A 20,610-nucleotide genomic window follows, 5' to 3' on the forward strand; every position below is an offset into this window, starting at 1 on the left:
CGCTAATGGCGGCCTACTAGATAAATTAGTTTCGTATTTTCGTTTTATGGCGATATGTATCTTGTTCGTAAAATAATTTTTTGCTGCGAACTGGTTTAATTTGGGCAAAAAATTCAAGAGACATTTTTTTTTAGAATGAAACAGGCTATCGGAAATAAATTTTTAAATGGTAAAAAAATAATAAGACAAAAAATTACGTTGGAAATAAATTTTAGGGGTTGCGTTTTCCACCCCTTACAACCATGGGGTAAACCAAATAAATTACTGGCTAAGTGTCTTTTTGGTAGTAGAAAATGTCAGGTTAATTTCAATATTGTAACTTGTTTAGTGCTTGTGAAAAAAATTGTTAAACAAATTTTATGTACCCCCTTTAAGGGGCTGTATCTTAACAAGGGATGCTCCAATGAAGTTTCTTTATATGAAAGATCCTATCTTTTTTTGGATGAGGAATCACCCCCTTAAATGTTTTACAATTATTTAGTTACACCCTGTAAATATCGTGGCTTTAACCAAACCATTTTTTTTTTTAATTAAGAAATTCAACGAAAATTAGGTAATTAGGTAGATTTTTTGAAAATGTGTCGACCACTTTATTAATAAAATCTTCAGGGTTGTCAAAAATAAGCATAGTATATCTCAGCCAGGTTTCTTTTATTTTTTTAATTTAAAATTCCAGAGCTAAATTTTTAAAATACGGAAATGTGTATTACTTTTTAACATAAAATTTTATATTTTTAAATTCTTTTGTCAACAAATATTTATACTAATTTATTACTAAATTGTTTTTTAAAAAATAAAGTAGTGTATTAATTTTCAAAATTAAAGTTTAAGTAAATAAAATATTTTATTAAATATTTCCAATCTAATATTTTCTTAGATCAAGAAAATTTTTGTATTTTTTTTTTAATCTCTAGGGGGGGCAGGCGACGCCCTTATCCCTTTTCTTTTATTCATGATTTCGGAATCATAACGCGTTACGATCCGATTGAAACCAATCAGGTTACTAGATTTCGGATCGTAATGAGTTATGATTCCGAAATCATGAATAAAAGAAAAGAGCTCTTGTATTGTGATTCAGTATTTAACAAGTATCAAGTATTTGCTGGACAAGAAAAATGTTAAATAATCATTTTAATGAAAACATTTTGAATTTATTTTATATTCATTATGATTTGGTATTTGGTATAAATTTGAGCACACTTTGTAGAACATTGAAATATTTTATACCTATATATATTTTTTTCATAATTACGTTAATAAAATGCGTTGTTTCATGTTTGTTGCATCTTTTAAATAATGACATATATTTACAAAAAATAATATTTTGGTTAGGTACGGTTTACAAACTCAAAGCATTACTTTGACAACACTTTTTGTCACTCACAAACACTTTTGTTTAAGTTAAAAATCCACGCAAGTGTAACTATTATACATAATGTTCAATAACCGATAAAAATTAACAACAAACAATGACATTAATACGAAATATAACCCGATTAATAACTACAAACTTCCGCTTTGCATCTATGTAACCTTACTTTTTAACAATGTGAAGAACGTAAACGCGACATACGCGCCAACGCGCTACAAAACAAACAATTCAAACAAGTGACAATCAAAAGCTGGTGTTGCTCATGCGCACAAACTTTTTATGCTGATTTTTGGCCGCAGTGATGCCAGATTTACAGATTTTTCTGTAAAATGCCAAATTTTGCTGTAGAATTCTGCAGAATAATATGCAGAAAATTTGATTTGCAGAATTTTGGCAATACTGTTTGGCCGTGATTTACGGAGAAACAATAATTATAGAATTACAAAGAAAAATAATTCAATCCTATTTATTTATAAATTCATTTCAAACAGATGTTAAGATAAATGTCGCAGATGTAAATGAAATCAAATAATATGGAAAATCCCATACCATTCTCCTAGCAACGTGTAGTAGTATTTTTACGGAAACGTGTAATCATTAAACTTAATGGCATTTAAGGAAAACGAAAAACAAACATTATTTGGGGTTTTACAACCGTTGATTCTTAATTTGTTCTTTTTTTGTCTTTTCAACCCCTAAATAAGGGCGATTTTCGAAAAACTGAAAGTGATACTCATTTTCATTTTTCATGACGAATATATGGATATTTTTAGAATATTTTTAAGAATTTGCCCCGTCCCCTCTGTCAGTCTCAAAAACAGGCGGAAAAATGACTTTTTGCGGTCACTCTTTGGAATTATGAAATGTTTAGGCAAATATTTTCAATTTTTTGTGTCGGTTGTAGGCTTCCGTGGCTGTCATTAATGGTTGAATGATTTCTGAGCCACGTTGCCACGTCGTCGATTTACAGCTCTTGACGTTTCGAACGTCAATGAAACGTCAAGACTTGTAAATCGACGACGTGGCAACCAGCCCGGAAACCATTCAACCAACCAAATATTTTCAATTGATAAGTTATAAAAAAATAATTCTAACGGGATTTCTCGTTATTTGAATTATTCTCGGCGAGGAAAGGGGTGAGTAAATAAAACGATGTTGGTGAACAAAATAAAATTAATCTATTATATAAAAATTTACATGGTAATCCATTTAAAAAATTTAACACTTAATCAGTTACTTAACAAATAAAAACTCATATTTACAAAACAAACTGGCAAAAATACTGATCTTTTTTAGGTAGAAACGGTATCTACGTTACAGTACGTAAATATTATATCAACGGATTAAAAGTGGGAACAGCTATAAGGATCACATCTTGTATAAGTGTTACTTTCTTAAGGCAAAAGTTGAACGATAAAATCTATTAAGTACAAAAATATAAAAAGGATGTACTTGGTATAATATATAATCTACACACATTGACAGCATCCGAAATTAAAATCCAGTTAAACGTTTTGTTCCAAATTTTATAATATCGCTTGAAACGAGATCCAAAGCATTCGTAAAGATCAACTTGATTATTTCATAACAAATTTCATATAAATCAAACTAACCCGGCATCCCTGCACATTCCGTGGAATATCGTGTTGGGATTCGCCAGCAGATTGGCCGGCGTGTCAAACTCCACGATTTGACCTTTATCCAACACTATGACCCTGTCCGAATCCATAATGGTGTTCAACCTGTGCGCTATGGTAAGAACCGTACAGGTTTTGAATTCCGTCCTGATCGTTGTCTGAATCAGATCGTCGGTTTCTAAATCGACGGCGGCCGTGGCTTCGTCCAGGACCAACACTTTAGTTTTCCTGAGGAGGGCCCTGGCCAAGCAGATGAGCTGCCTCTGGCCTACCGAGAGATTTTCGCCCCCCTCGGACACTTCGTGGTTAAGGGCAGCCGCAAGACCTGAAGGAATACGAATATGTGCAATCGCAACAAGATACGATAAAGTCTACTTCCATCTAAAGTTGTTTCGTCTAGCCACCCGGTCACAAAAAGTTTTACAGGATTCTCGTACTAAAATAATTTCAAGTTTTTAATAAAAGCTATTTATTATTTTTTTAAATCACCGTGCTTAATTTATGAATCTCATTAACCGAGTATAGGTGAACTACTACTATCAATACACCTGATAAGATATGACATGGCGCTAGACTTGTAAAAAACGAACTGATGGCATTACTTCGATGAATCAAAAATATGTGACCGCTTGACTTTATTACGTTTATTTTAATTATCGGTTTATGTGAAGGCAGGCAATTTCATGACGTTCTGTGTGAAGTAGTATTAGTCCAATCGGATTAGAGAACTAATTAAAAGAGGGTATATAGTACAATCATTGAAGCTTTTCACCTCCAAATTCTTTGAAACTGAACCGATCGACTTGAAATTTGGTAGATAGTTAGAGAAAAGGTCAATGAATATTAGTGACATAGCACCGATTGACGCTTGCACCCTGATGGGGGTTGACACCCCTTCTCGGGGGTGGAAAAGTGTAATAAACAAAAATGTAGCTTATAAATAAACAAATAAAATCGTTTTTTAAAAAGTATTGTACATCCTATAGAAAACGAAATATGGTTAATGTAAAGGGACTAGTTTCGGGGGGAATACTCAAATCAATGTATTCAACGTCAAATAATGGAAAAAGGATTAATTTTACGTGTATAACGCTCCGGGAGTGTTTTGTAGTACTCTAAAACACCTTCAGAATGAGCACTTATAAAAGTTAATTAGAGCAAAATTGAAGAAGTTATCGTCAAAAACAGATGGGTTGCTCATATTTTAGGAAAAATGATCAGTAAACGCTGTACCATTTCCATCAGAATTAAAATTAATCATAGACCCTTTACAATTAGTTTTGTTTTAGTGTTTTTCATACGAGCCTGAAGTTAGACCGGTTTAGAATGCGTATTTTTTTTAATAATGTACGGTAAAAGTTGAAAACGTATTTTTCATTATTCAAAAAAAAATTGCCTTATTTATATAATAACTTTGACACTATGAAAGATACGTAAAAAATATTTTGCTTTTTTTTATTCCTATAGTATAAAAAATAAAGGAGATATCGCCGCTTAAGTATCCATGTTAGTGAAAAAAACGACCTATCTCGAGCCCTTCCGTCCTTTCCCTTTAAAAAAGGAAGGACTTAAAGGTTTTATATGCAAACGATCTTACAGCTCTTGAAATTATCTTTAAAATGCTTTTTTGTAGGATACTATAGCTTCAAAATTAACTAAGTTATGGTAAAAAAGCCAATGACATTTTTTCGGAGCAAAATAGGCATTCTCATTTTTATTATACTACTATATTATATTTTACAACTAAAATCAGTAAAAAAAATTTAGTGTGATTATTTATATGCATCGTAGCAATATTTTTTAAGATTGATTATATTTAAAAATCGATTATAATAAAAATATTTTACATTAATATTGGTAAAAGGGTGGTTTATAAGAGTTGAAAATGGCAAAAGTAAAATATTCTTTCATAAACAATTTAAGGGAATTTTTATTTTAAATTATTGCACAATTATAGCATTCCAAGATTTAAAAAGTAATTTTTTATTATTTTTTTATCACAGGGGTGATTTATAAGGGTTGAAAAGTGTTATGAGATACAAATTCTTTCATAAGCAATGAGGGAATTTTTATTTTATATAATTGCACCGTTAAAGCATTCCAAGCTTTTAAAAAGTAATTTTTTATAATTTTTGTCAATACCCGGGTGGTTTTTAGGGGTTGAAAGGGAAAAATTCTTTTATTAGCTATAAGGTAACTTTTATTTTAAATATTTGCACGATTTAATCATTCCAAATCTTTAAAAAGTAATTTTTTATCATTATTTTTGCATAGGGGTAGTTTTTAAGGGTTAAATAAAGGGTCGAAAAGATCAAACATATCATAAAACATGTTCGAGAACATGGAACACTATTTAATCTTTGTGCTTGAACAATTTTTTCACTTAGGGGTAGTTTTTACCCCTAAAAAACAAAGAGCGTCAATCGGGCTTATGTCACTTTTGAACTTGAGCCTAAGATGAGAATTATTCTAAATTTTCATTCAAATCCATGAAGTTTCAAAGAATTCGGAAGATACAGCTGATTTTCAGCTTCAACGACTGTACTAGTTTTATATTATTAATCAAACATTTTCGGAAGGGTGCCAGGACATTAGGACAATAGTTTGAGACCAGTTCCCGGTGGCGGAACATTGTTTAAATAATCAAAAAAAACTCGAAAAACCGGTTCTTTGTGTTCAACTATCCAACCGATGATGCTACTGACAAAAATTTTAATACTTTTTTATAAGTATTAAAAATACCTCCAAATGAGATGCGCTCTATCAAAATACGTTAATTAGTTTTCGTACAAAACTCAAACCGCCAATTTTAGGGTTTTTCTCAATTTTATATAATTCAATTAGTTTTGCTTCTAAAAAATCGTACTACTTTTTTTTAATGTAATTTTATACTTAATACGTGGTATAAATTTTAGCTCAAAATATTTATTAGTTTTTGTTAAAAGCTATTTGTTATTAAAAGAAGGCTCTTGGCAGATTCTAATTTCTACATCTTTGTGACATCATAGAAACTTGTTTGAGGGCTTATTTTACTCGTGAAGAGTTGTACTACAACGTACAATAAAGGAAAAGTTGATTATTGAAGTGCAAATTGTTTAAATAAGTTTTTAATATTAAAAGTTGTGGTAAATTTTTTTCAGATAAAATTATCCCATCGATTATTTAATTGCTACGATTTTTATGCAAATTTTGAGCCTTTACTCATTGCTCTACGATTATGATTTTGACACTAGCTAATTTGCAGATTTAAAAATATTTAAATAAATTTTAAAAACAATGAGCTCTAGGAAGAAAAAAAAGGGCATGGGCAGGTAGAATTCCAACGCTGAACTTAAAAAGTTTGAAGGTCATGTTTACGACTGCAGTAAAAACCACAAAATTGCCGCGTTTAATGAAATGTTTTTTAACGCCATCTGGCGAGAGATTAATCAACTGCATTACAAATTTTTTATATACAAATTGTGGCCTTGACGAAACAACTCTGAATAGAAGAGAGAATTTGTGGTATAATTTCTATATGGAATATTAGGACACCTCGTAAAAAAGTATTAGGGACGAATTTTTCAAACACTGCGATCCGTCATACGAGTATTTAAAAAAAATTCAATAAAGAATAAACCGGCGCAAACTTACCGCTCACAAAAACTTTCAGATGAGCGTGCTCCAGAGCCCGCCATACCTCCTCGTCCGAGTGCTTGTCGAAAGGATCCAAATTCATGCGGAGCGTTCCGGAAAACAGCACGGCGTCTTGGGGAATGATCGTCAAACGGGACCTTAAGGTGTGCAACCCTAATTCCGCGATATTGACACCATCGATGCAGATTTGTCCTTGAGCGGCCTCGATAATCCTGAAAATTTATAAAAACTGCATATACAGTTTCATCTGTATCACGAACCGAGTTAGCAAACGTTTGCAGTGTCGATTTCTCAAAGGAAATCTTTCCGTGTGCTGCAGCAGCATTTTGTTGACACTTGCCGTAAGTTAAAATCTACTGCTTTTGTAAACATGTGCAACTGTTCAAATAAGAGTGAATGCGCAATGAATTTACATATTTTCACACCAGACTTATGAGTAATTATGAATATTAAATTTATTTATATTCTCGGCCAACAAATTTTGAAGAAAAAATGCAGAGTTGAAAAAAAAAACAAAGAAATAACATTTTGGAAAATATTTAGATAAATATAACTTTGTTAATTGTTGTCACTTATGAATTTTAGCATGTTCCCGAACGAATGACCTTTGAAGATGAAAAAATTCTGCCCGCAAGGGAACTAAATAAATTTACCTGAATAACGACAAAGTCAAACTAGATTTTCCTGCGCCGGTCCTCCCTACAATGCCGACCTTTTCCCCACCCTTGATGTGGAAATCGACGCCTTTCAAAACTAGGTCTAAACCAGGTCGATATCTTACGGCGTAGTTGTTAAATTCAACTGATCCGTGCTCTGGCCAAGCCGATGAAGGATTTTTGTTAGGTATTTCCCAAGGGGCTTCTTGTGGAGCTTCTCCGTACTCTTTGATACGTTCCACTGCCACTATATTAGTCTCCACGTCGGATGTCATTCTCACCAACCAGTTGAGAGTTTGCGTGATCTATAATATGTTTGGGTTATAAGTGAAATATCGAAAATTACAGAAAAATATTGGGCGTACCACAACATTTCCCACAAAAAAGTCATTCCATATCACAGAAAATGACGAAAGTTCAAAAACACTTCAATTTCTATTGAAAATTAAGCCCGGTACATTTGAACTACTATTTGTCTATCTCCCCCCGATAATATGAAAAACTTCCAAATTTGAAAAAATTTATATTTTCTATATAGTAATCAGCTATCTCCAAGCTAATAAAAGAACTGGAGACTCTTTTTTTTTTCATGTCTAGACATCAAATTCCCAAAAATGTTTAACATATCGTAACATAAATTTTAGAGATAATTTTTTTTTTTTCATATTTACCTGTAACGCGTACGTAATGGACAGACCAACCAATGAAGGATCCTGTTCCTTTCCTAGAACGGCGAATAACGAAGCAAACAGTATAATCAAGTTGCCGATCATCTCCAGCCTTACGGCTAACCACCTGTTCGAGATGACACTCGGATAATAACAGACCTGGTTCAGATCCACTTTGTACTCGGACTCGCTAATGAATCTCTCTTGTTGCCCATAAGCTCTGATTGCTTGTACTCCCGTCACGGTTTCTCCGAAATGCGAATATATCGGGGACCGTGACACGGATTCTAATCTTTTCAGTTGGCGTGACGTAGCGACATAAAATCTCTGTATAAAATAATACAACAGACCGATGGGTACGATTACAAGCATAAACAAAGGGGTAGTGTAACTTATAACCGCTATGGTCCCTATAACCTAAAACACACAATGTTAGTACATCGTTTATTTTACAGGAGACACTATAGAACTCAAGCAAAGCAGTTATATTTAAATATTTTCATTTTTTCAATTTAAAGCATACCCTGAAACCTTTTTACACGGATAATCAAACTAAAAAGAACGATTATATTGTTGGAAAATAAAACAAAAATAACAAATATAAGTGCTAGATAAGAAATAAATTTTTATAAGAAAAGCAATTGTGTATATTATGTGCAGTGGTTAAACGCACAAATTAAAAAAATTAATATATATCTTTTAATGTAAGTCGTGTTATTACAAATTATGTATATTTTGCTGTGTAGTGGTAATGTGTGTAGTGGTGCAGATCAATAAATATATTTTGTGCAATTTCAAGCAACCAATCACTCATCATGGTATATGTTGTAATGTTTAGTTACACGTGACATAAATTTTTACATTTTTTTCTCATCATATATGCGCCTCAATAAGTGTTATTTATACTTGTAGGAAAATAAGGTAACAAATATACCGAGACATTTAGTTTTACAAACGGACGGAACAAAATAATATGTCCAAAAACAAAATTACCGACGTAATTAAAAAAATAACTACAAAATATTACTGAATTCGATGTGTTTAAAAATTTTAATTTTAATTCCAATTTTTTGACTCAATAAATTGGCCAAATTAAATTGATACAAGTATTAAGTACATAAATCGTGGTATAATTCCTAGCTTTAATAATTTAATAAATTGGAGACAATAGAACTGGTTCTAATTTACTGTCCAATTTTAATGATTTTTTGTGACTTTTAGTAGGTATTTGTTTGTCAATTTTAATTACATTTCATAATTTTTAATTTTGTGATTACTTCAAATATTTAAGAAGTTTATTATGGTTGCCAATATTGAGATCAATTTTCGCTCTTTAAATTTGACAATACCCAAAAAAAAAAGTTTTTTATTTCCTCTCCCAATCTCCGATATAGTATCAGAATTAAACCGTTTCAATAACATTGTTATAATAGAATAACCACCCAAAAATTAACTATTTGTCCTGGATCACCCTGTATATACAAATTCACATTAATGTTAGCATTAGATAATATGAAATACAAAAACATTTCCCAGAGCTTTAAAAAAAATCTGAGTAATTTTGGATGTTCCACACTTTCTTCACAAGAAAACGAGTATTATATCAAACTATGAAACTATGAAACTATGAAACTATGAAAAGCAAAGCTATTAATAGAGACTTTCATTTAAGTTGTTTACGAGATGTCGATGCGTTTGCATGTATACAAAAACTACTACAAGCTTTAAGTAATTATATACAAAGTGTAATTTCAAATGGGGGTCAGTTTTTTAAAAGAATCTAGATTTTATTTAATAGAATAAATAGTAGAATTATAATTCGTCCTTTAAACTGCACTAAACTATTGTCTACGCCGTCACTAGGCAGCACATGGACCCAGTTGTATTAGCACGCTTACCAGTGCTGCCTTTTTAAGCCAATTGTGTGCAACTTACGAATCGCTTTCCTATGACTTTGCGACGTCTTATTTTAAAGCCCAATACATTTTTCCTTGTCAATGGGGATGATGTGCCGAAAATATATATTGTACATAGTTTACACACAATACATTTTTGAACGCGTACGCATCTTTACCCGAATTTGACGCGTAATATCTCCGATGTCCGAGGTCTGTTGGTTCGCAGTGTGTACAACTGCTAGTCAATTATCAGTGCTCTTGCCACATCTACATAGTCTTTATGAATTCATTAAATATAATTTAAAACTACTTAAATATATGTTTATGTTGTTAATTAGTCAGTATGTATGCTATGTGCATACGAGAAGATTTCTTTGCTATATAGATAATGTTTATCGCAAATAATTTCAACAGAATTTAATTTTTTCAAATTGGCAGCGGGTTTTAGTCCCATAAGAAAAGCATAGGACCCCCCTGCGCTCCTCACTTCCCTCGGACCCCGATACACCTCCTTAAGAAAGCATTTTGTGACGGTACGGTGTGTTTGTGTGTCTTCATTGTTAAATTTCTGTGTGATATGACAAAACGCGTATATGAGATGTGTATTTCTAAAGATCAAAAGTAGCCTGCATATAAATGTGACCCTCATTCAAAGTTACACTCAGTATATGGATAGTGTAGATAAATAGCTACGTACAATTTAATTCTAAAATGGACTAAGGTGATGAAAGCTTAAGACTTGGATATGAATATGTACAATAACTCTACAGGATGCACTAATTCTAGTTGAAACTTGGCCTCAAATTGAATCTTAAAAAGATTATAAATGATTGGGTTTTCAAGCAGAAACCAATTTGAATCGAAATTGGACCCTTGTTGAAAACTTCTCTGCTGAATGCGTCGACTTATTTCAACAAGTCCAATAAATAAAATCTCACAAATTTAAGAATTAATCATTAGTGTAGCAAGAGTACTGTCAACTGCACTTACTTGATAAAAAATAAAAATAAAATAAGTACCTCAAAGAAGCAATACACTCCATCCGAAACATACCATGGCAGACTATTATCCACGACTTCTATGTCTTTAGAAAAACGGGATAATATTCGTCCAAGAGGAGTGGTATCGAAAAATGTCATAGGAGAACGGAAAACACCACTAGTTAATAATTGATGTAAGCCTTTTGCTGCCGCAACACAGCCCAAACCTGGTGCCAGTTCAGAAAATACTGACGTAACAGCTGTAAAAGTGTGCCGGTTAGTTCGAGTGGGAAGAGTGGTTAAGAATGTAGTGCTTATTCGTAAAACATTGCGTTATGGAAATGACTGCGGTTTGGTTAGTAGTGCTAAGCAGGTGTATTTAAAAATTTAACTAAATTTAGCTATGAAAAACTATGCCTGTGCAATAAGACAAATAACGGATTAATCAATGGACTCTTTTAGGAATACTTAGGGACAATCAGAAGGCCCAACCACGGACTTATTAAAGTAAAGTGAATTGCTAATTGCTTATAAATGTTCCTATTGTGGCTATATTTTTACATGATATTAGAACAAGAACACAAGATTTTTCTTTGAAAGATTGCATTATTCAACAATTATGTATTGATTATATTTACATATCACTTTCACTATTTTTTTTTTTTTTTTTTAATAATTATTACTAGCCATTTACTAAATAAACAAAGTTTGTAAAAAATCATCTATTACAAAAAAATTGCTAAAAGAGCCCACTGTCATTGAAAACTACACAGAAAGCTTGAAATTATTTAAAAAAATTATTTTATTTCATTTATAGGGATAGAAATATTAAGAAGCTTCCTAACTTTTTGTCCTGAGAAAGCTTTCCTTGGTTGATTGTTATGTATAAGTGAAAAAGCCAAGTAAATAGAACCTCGATTAACAATGCAGGAGAGAATTTATTTCAAGTATTTTGTTTATAACTTGTGCGCTCGTTGTTAGTATGTTATGTTGATTTCATTTTTTTTTTTGTCTAACAAGTTTTATCAGTTGTATTATCGATTAGAACACTTAAAATTTAAAACTTGCGCACTTTTTTATAAGGAAAATATGTGTATAAGGTATCTCGACTAGGAGATATGTTTTACACATCCATGTTTTTCAATAATCTGTGAATGATCCATTTCTGTGAGGCTCGAATAATCGAGGTTCTACAGTAGTTCAAATGTACCGATAAATTTGTACACTCAAACTTTCAGATACTTCTTTTATTCACTAAAATTAAGGATAAATTTTAAAAAATCTGGCCAACTGACTTGTTTAGTAACCTTCCCTCCACCAAATACTTGTGGGTTTGTTCAGTTTCCGTAAAACCTTATTATTCCAGTTATAATAAATTTTGTCGACCTGATTCTGCTTTTCTGTATACAAAACACATGTACATTGACACTTAAGAATCTGAAAGTATTACTATGACAATTACTTCTCAAAAATCCATAAAGGTATATCCAGAAGAACATGTAAATGTCAGGTGCAACTGGACAAATTTTCAGTCACTTAGGAACGAAAATACTAATTGTGACTCTCCAATAAAATTCCCGTCACCCTTGCCGGGAGTGTAACTAAGGATGACAGGGATTTTATGAGAGTCGTCATCTAGTGTTCCGATTCCTAAGTTTGATTGTTTGTGGGGATTTCAATCACATACTTAAAACATGTAAATGTAACAATACCTGGTACATATTTGTCATGTTAGTAAAGTGCAAAAACAAAGTGCTTTTACATATATTGAGAAAAACTACAATATACCGATGGAATTTTTGATATACAAGTAAATATTCAAATAAACTACAGATTTTTTCGACAAAGTATTTCAAAAGTACCATACAGTGAGCGTAAATGAAGGAACTAAAATTTTCATAATGATATACATAAATTGTAGATAGTAGTTATTTATAACGATTCTATGACGTGAATGTGATTTTGAAAAAATTTGACAATATATGCGATGTAACACACAACAGATTGAAAAGAAGTACCTCTCCCGGATGAAATAGAACTCAACTAGAAACGCAAGAATAAAAAAATTGAATATAAACATACCCTTACGGTGTTTTGCATCAAAACCCGAAAATTCAGGGGTAATCTTATATCGACACCGTTTATATCATTTGAAAATCTGGCCAATATACGTCCGTTTGGAGTGACTTCAAAAAATCCGGATGGTAATTTCATAAGGTTACTTAACAAAAATTTGTGAATTTTGATCGCCCCATCTAAGGTAGCTTTAGTGAATATTAAACTGATAAGTACAGTGCAGATTACTAGAAACAAAATAATTACCTGTTACAGTGTATTTCACTGGAAAATTAACTGTGTGATCGGGGTAAAATTTCTGGGAGAAATATAGAAAAATAAACAACTAAGACAAACAAACTTAAAAAAATCAGAATTATAAATGTCCAAGCTCATTTTTAAATATAACTGCTGACAAATTCAATTTTAACTTACAATAAAAGAACTTTCTATTACTTCGTAACAATTAAATGGAAGTTCGACGTCGATGTCAGACAAATCCTTAGAAAATCGACTCAATATCCTACCAACTGGAATCATTTCAAAAAAATACGTAGGTTGACGTAGGACGCTTATTAGAAAAACTTTGTGAATTTCATTTGCTGCATTCAACGATGCAATGGTTAGATTCACTTCCGAAGAACACACAGAAATCGCTACAAATGTTAGTAGTTGGTATTAACAACATTTACAACAATTACATTGCAGGCAAAGCAAAGAACATAAATACAAATGGAACAAAAAAAATTAAGAAAATCTACTATTGAAAAAGCATAAGAAAGAAAACAGTTCAACAAAGACAGAAAAATTAAAAAACGTTGGTTTGCAAAACTCAAAATATTTCAGTGTTTGTGTTATAATACAGGGTATCCCGGAATACATGCAACAAAAATTTTGTGATAGATTCTTAATACAAATTTAGGGGACCCGTATTTTTTCTTTTTGCCAACTGGGTCCCTCTTTCTGAGTTACAGCCCCGTGGAAACTGCCCCTAAGAAGTCTTTTTTATATCTCAAAACCATGTTGTACGAGAATCACTAAATTTGGTACACAGAGGTTTTATGACATGTGGAATCTCACAGTGCTACGCTTTTTGGTGAAAAACCCCCTTAAGACACTTTTTCGTGGGCCCCCTTGTTTTTAGAACCAGAAAAATTTTGTCGCAAATTTGATTTTTTTTAAAATTATTAGTTAGCTAGAAAGCCATTGAATTTAGAAACTTATTTGTCTCTTGATATTTGTTTCGTAAAACGCAATGTTTTTGAGGAAAATGGCGAATCACGATATGCATTCGATCACATTTTGACATTTTTCTCAAAAACATTGCATTTTACGAAAAAGTACAGAGACAAAAAGTTTCTAAATGTAATGGCTTTGTAGTGGACTGATAATTTTTAAGAAATTTAAATATGCGACCAACTTTTTTTAGCTCCAAAGACAAGGGGGCTCAACGAAAAATTATCTTAAGGGGGTTCCCCACCAAAAAACATAGCACCATCAGATTCTACATGTCATAAAGCCCCCGTGTACCAAATTTAGTCTCATACAACAGGGTTCTGATATAAAAAAAAGATTATTCTTAGGGGCTGTAACTCCGAAACAGGGGGCCACTTGGCAAAAATAAAAAATACGGGCCCCCTATATTTGTCTTAAGAATCTGTGACCAAATTTGTTGCATGAATTTTGGGACACCCTGTATAACAAAACAAGAATAATAATTTTTTTTTAATTAATACAAGATCTTTTTACTGACGACACATTTTCCAGATATGTTTGCAATTAACTAATATTGATAAGCAGATATATATATACATTTCTAATCGTAAGTAAAATTAATTTATGTTTACACTTCAATTAATTGTATTCCTAGTTTTTAATAAAAAGTGTTTGTTACTATTTTTTTAAAGCACTGTGTTTAATTTATGAATCTTAGTGTCAATGACTTAATTTAGGTGAACTACATAAAATCAATCCACCTGATGTGATTATGACAACAAGGCACTAGATGGGCAAATAGCAAATGGCCAATGTTAATTTGGAAAAACCGAACAACACACAGACGGATCAAGAAAAATGAGATTAGATGCACACCATTTTTTTATTTATTTATTTTTTGTCATTGGATTACGAATTATGGTAGATTTCCTAACTTCGATATAATGGCTCCAATAGCACCAGTTTTAATTTATTGCCCACTTTTAATGATTTTCAGCAATTTTATGCCATAAATATGCCGACTTGTGACAATTTATTGAACAATCTATTGAGTCAAATTGGTAAAACACAGAATTTTTAATCATTCAATGAGAACTAAAAATTACTTATTAAGTTCATTCTATGCATTATTGTATCCACAAATATATACAAAACAAATTTCCTTTCCCAACCTCCAATATAGTAGCAGAATTGGACAGTGTGAATAATTTTTTTTAACAGAATAGTTGATAGAATATCCATCCTAAAACCCTTAATCACCCTGTATATATATTTACATTGTTGTTAGTATTCGATAACTCAAAATTCAAAAACATTTAGAACATTTAAAAAATTTTAGGGTTAGGATATATTATACACGCATTTTTAACATAGAAACGGATATTATGTTGCAAGCATGAAGTTACATACAAGGTTACGAACGGAAATATTGTAAAAATTTTCCAAGTGTCGAAGCTGTAAATGTTAATTTTTGTGATAAAACTTGTTATTCCCTCGTTATAATTTATTTTAAACATAAATCCAATTTGAACCTAAACTGGGACACGATTACGAAACAAGGTAAATGCTAAATCTAATCAAAACAAATGAAATCTACTATAAATTGAATTATGGGATGAAAATCAACTCGAGTGCACATCGTACTCAATCCAGTTCCAGTATAAACTGGACTTGTGTAAAAATTTTAATAATACACGAATTATTTCAGTATACAAGTTCCATCACTGTAAGATTTGCAGATTCAAAGGAGGGTAATTGTGGTTAAGAGCAGTGTCCATCGTGCATATGATTATTTGAAAAAAAAAAGTTAAGTACCTCGAAGAAGCAATACACTCCGTCTACAACGTACCAGGGCAAACTATCATCCACGATTTCTACATCACTAGAAAAACGGGATAATATTCGTCCGAGAGGGGTGGTATCGAAAAATAACATGGGGGAACGGAAAACGCCACTAATTAACAATTGATGTAAGCTAATTGCCGCGGCAAGACAGCCCAAATTCGGTGCCAGCTCGGCAAATACAGTCGACAGAGCTGTAAAAATGTTTTGGTTAATTAGTGTGGGAATATTTTGTACAATAAGCTGGTGCAGATACGCATTTGAAATCTCGCTTTGTTAACAACTATGGCTTGGTTAGTAGTGCTAAGCGGGTGTATTTAAAAATGTAGCGATGGAAAACGGTGCCTAATAACATAAGTAGTGGATTAATCACTTAGGAGTACGTGGTTTTTTTAATAATTTTTAATTACGATTGTATTCTATAAATCCACTATTGCAGAAAACAGCTAAATGAGTCTACTGTCACTATAAACTACACAGATGCAAGCTTGTGAATTATTTTAAAAAATCAGAGACTTGTTACGTACATATCACGACGCTTCCTGACTAATTTTATGTCCTAAGAACTCATTCGGGGATAATTACGTTCATGATTAAAAAAATTAACGAAAGTAGTTCAAACGTACCAATTTGTTAGCAAACCTAGATATGTTTGCCCCGAAGATAAATTTCCTCAACCTGACATTTCTTTATACAAAACGACGCCTATAAGAATATGAAAATACTACCAATTAAAAACTCGCTATCCAAAAATCCAGAGAGAAGATATTTCCTCACAAATGTGTAAATGTCAAATATGTCAAGGCATAGTTTGTGTGTAATAGTCAGATAATCACTTAGAAGTGAAAATACTAATTGCAACTTCTCAATAAAATCGAAGATTTCACGAGAAAGTCGCCATCGAGTATTTTCAGCCGTAAGATTAACTGGTTATTTATATTACAATCGTACGTTTAAATGTATGTAAATATAATACTCTATATTTGTTAGATTAGTATAAAGGACAAAGTGTTTGTAGATATATTGAGAAAAACTATCAAAAGCCAATAAAACAATTCATGGAGTTTTTGAAATACAAAATTCAAAACATTTTAAAGAATTAATTCATATTTTTAGCAGCGTATTTCAAAGATACCATGCGGTACTTATGATATGACTGCATTTTGAAAACCATAACCATCCCAAAAAGAATAAACTATGGTACCGATGACAATTTTTCAGTGTATGTGATGTAACACAAAACATATTGACAACAAATATTTCCCCTTGATAAAATAGAACTCAAGCAAAATAAGAATTTAAAAAAATAAATAAAAACATACCCTTATGGTGTTTTGTATCAAAACCTGAAAATTACTGGGTAATCTTATATCGACACCGTTTATATCATTTGAAAACCTCGCCAATATGCGTCCCATTGGTGTGATGTCGAAAAATCCGGATGGTAATCTCATAACGTTACTCAACAAAAATCTGTGAATTTTTATTGCCCCGTCTAAGGTAGCTTTAGTGAATATTAAATTGGTAAATATTATGCAGATTACTGGAAACAAAATAATTGTTAGAGTGTATTTTATTGGAAAATTAACTGTGTGGCTGGGAGAAATAAAGAAAAATTCAATGCTAAGGTAAATAAAAATGTTTAAAAATGAGAAATAAAAATGTAGGAAACTCATTTTTAAATATAACTGCTGACAAATTCAATTTTAACTTACAATAAATGAACTCTCTATTACTTCGTAACAATTAAACGGAAGCTCGACATCGATATCAGACAAATCCTTAGAAAATCGACTCAATATCCTACCAACTGGAATCATTTCAAAAAAATACATAGGCTGACGCAAGACACTTATTAGAAGAACTTTGTGAATTTCATTCGCTGCGTTCAACGATGCAATGGTTAGATTCACTTCGGACGAACACACAGAAATAGCTACAAATGTTAACATTTATAAATATTACAGTGCAGGCAAAGCAAAGAACATGAATTATACAAACAGAACAAAAAAAATCTACTCTTCTTGAAAAAGCATAAGAAAGAAAACAGGTCAACGAAAACAGAAAAATTTTAAATATTTTTTGCACACATATTTGAAACGTGCCGCAGAGAAAGAATTATTATTCAATATGTCAATTCAAGTCATGATAAATGACAGAAAATTTAATCAGTAAAAGTTGCTCTTATAATAATTTACACTTGAATTTGAAAAATTGTTATGTGCATGTGCATTTTAAGCCAATTGTATGAAGCTAACGGAGTGGCAGACAACAAAACTTGCAACAAAAATAATTTTGTGAAAACAGATTACTTTGGTACAACTTCGTGACAAGTTATTTTAAACTCACCATATTCTTTTTTGTCAATGCGGACAACAATGCCGAGTGTTTTTAAGAAATTAATATCGTTTGCTTCATAAAAATACTTAATAATCCGATAGATTTTGACATCTTTTAAAATTATTTCAAGTTTTTAATAAAAATTATTTATTACTTATTCTTTATAGCACTGTGTTTAGTTTGTGAATTTCTTTGTTAATAACCTCCAACACTGATCTTGGTGAACTACATATCAATCCACCTGATGAGGTGATAGATATGATAGATATGAAAAAGGATGACTATATCACCACATCATCATAAGAGGTGTTTGTAATACGGCAGGTAATTTTACGTCTTTCTGCATGAAATACTGGTTTTCTCAATGATTTATACCATTACAGATGCTCAGCAATATAAACTGTTTCTATGTCACCGACAAAGACCGTAGTAACTTTTTTTATTTAAGGAGGTATCTATGATATAAAAAAGCTAAAAAACTCACGTTTACATGACGGAATTTGTAAACCTGGTATGCGTTTTACACAATCAAAGTAATCTCAGTATAAATACGATCCACATTCAAAGTTACCCCCTGTTTCCTTTTATCTATCACCGACATCAGTACTCAATTAGAAACGACCCACAACAAATTTTCAATTGTCGTCCACTCACAGTTAGACGAGCATGCACACACTATACAGCTTGATCCATGAAAATGAACCAGTAAGTTTCATGCTAGTCATTTTCGGAAAATTTAGGTCTCTGTGGATTGGAATGCAAGCTTCCCAATAAATGCTATTCCAAGAATTTTTCGTTTCCCAAAAATTTTTGAAAATATAATCATTAGAAAGCTCACATTCAATGACATGAGCCCGAACTTCAAAAACTGTCACTACAACCAGTCCAGATACATGAATCGCTCTGCATAATGAAGTAAACTTTTTATAAACACAAAATAAACGTTGAAAATTATCGCAGACAGCAAATATCTTAAATTTTTACGTGTTAAACTATTTTTATGTAAACGGATGTCGGTTACGCCTTATTAATTGTTAATATAACTGCTTTGAGTAAGTTATCTGATAAATGAACTAACCGCATAGAAACAAGTGATCCAACCTCGCAACGTCATCGGTAAAACGGTATCCAAAGTGTCAATGTCTTTCGAAAATCTATTTAAGATCCGTCCTACCGGCGTGACATCGTAAAACGTTGTGGACGGCACTCGCATTATATTCGAAAGTATTACGTTGTGCAGAAGCCTCGCTGCGTTCAACGATCCTATGAAAAGTGCGAGTGTCGCCAGAAAAATCACAATAACTGAAAACCGAGAAAAAATTTAAATTGTATCACAAAAATGTTAATAAAAACAAAAAGCAAAATATGTTGAAATACAAGTAGTGTAAAGCAAAGCGTAATAAAAGCAACGAAGCAAATAAATTAAAAGTACCATCTCAAGTTCATTTCCTGTAAAAGCTGTTCTAATCGTGTTAGGTGTTATTAAAGCACGTTATTATTAAAAGCTGTAGGGAGATACAAAACTGGTTAGTGTTATCGTACAAAACCGTGTCAAAATAGTCTTTAATGAAGGCAGCAGTTATAGAGACATTCAGAGTTAAGATATTTCAACTGTAACATAACACAAGATATTAATGCAAAAAAATGTACATAATACCGTATTTGCATTAAAAACTGATTAGTTCTTATTAATAATTTGGCTAACTAAATTACTAAACTCATGTATATGTCTAAAAATTAAGAGATTTGTTTGTAATACGAAAATAAATTATCGGGACTGAAATAACCATAAAAGTTAACAGAACATAGCTATACATAATACAATAAGTAAATAGATAATATATACAAAGAAGACACTTTAAATTAGCACCTATTCTTTAACCATTATCATAATTAGCTCAAATTAGTTAGACTTCTTTTCTGCCAAGTCCCAAATTATTAATAGTAAATAAATAAAGACCAAAATAAATCGTAAATAAATAATTCTGCAAATAATAAGTAAGTTAGTATATAGGATGATTCAAAAATTAAAAACAAGTGTAAGTATAATCCTTTGCAAATACAGGATTCTCACAAAACAAAAACACCTTTTCGTCAAAAGAAATAAACCCGATATATTTAATATAACTGCGTCGTTATATGTTTATACAGTTAAACAACTTGCCAAACTTTAGATATAAGAATTAAAAAACAAGATAGCGGCACTCCCAAATAATCCCCGTCAGCCATTTTCTTAAATAAAACTGAGAGGAATTTTTTGATAGTGTTTCTTGTGTTTCATTCTTAAGTTTCAGACGTCTTTTAACTGTAA

At 31.6% G+C, this 20,610-nt stretch overlaps 1 protein-coding gene across 14 annotated transcripts in view; it reads right to left on the reverse strand.

Moving 5' to 3' along the window:
• Nucleotides 1-2,531: 2,531 nt before the first annotated feature.
• The window catches only part of LOC108908886 (multidrug resistance-associated protein 1), a 48,015-nt gene continuing 29,936 nt past the window's right edge, over nucleotides 2,532-20,610 (reverse strand). For 11 of the 14 annotated variants that reach the window (XM_018713051.2, XM_018713050.2, XM_018713054.2 and 8 more), the window contains 5 exons: nucleotides 19,378-19,601; nucleotides 7,973-8,386; nucleotides 7,299-7,606; nucleotides 6,643-6,857; nucleotides 2,532-3,334 (listed from right to left, as the gene is read on the reverse strand). In XM_018713051.2, the coding sequence (XP_018568567.1) occupies nucleotides 2,976-3,334; nucleotides 6,643-6,857; nucleotides 7,299-7,606; nucleotides 7,973-8,386; nucleotides 19,378-19,601 (1,520 nt within the window). In that variant the 3' untranslated portion in view covers nucleotides 2,532-2,975. Of the gene's footprint in view, nucleotides 3,335-6,642; nucleotides 6,858-7,298; nucleotides 7,607-7,972; nucleotides 8,387-10,886; nucleotides 11,108-15,932; nucleotides 16,154-19,377; nucleotides 19,602-20,610 lie in introns of all 14 variants that reach the window. The other 3 variants (XM_018713055.2, XM_018713062.2, XM_018713056.2) reach the window with 2 other exon arrangements.

Source organism: Anoplophora glabripennis, unplaced genomic scaffold, assembly GCF_000390285.2.
Source record: "Anoplophora glabripennis isolate ALB-LARVAE unplaced genomic scaffold, Agla_2.0 scaffold428, whole genome shotgun sequence".
Lineage (NCBI taxonomy): Eukaryota > Metazoa > Arthropoda > Insecta > Coleoptera > Cerambycidae > Anoplophora > Anoplophora glabripennis.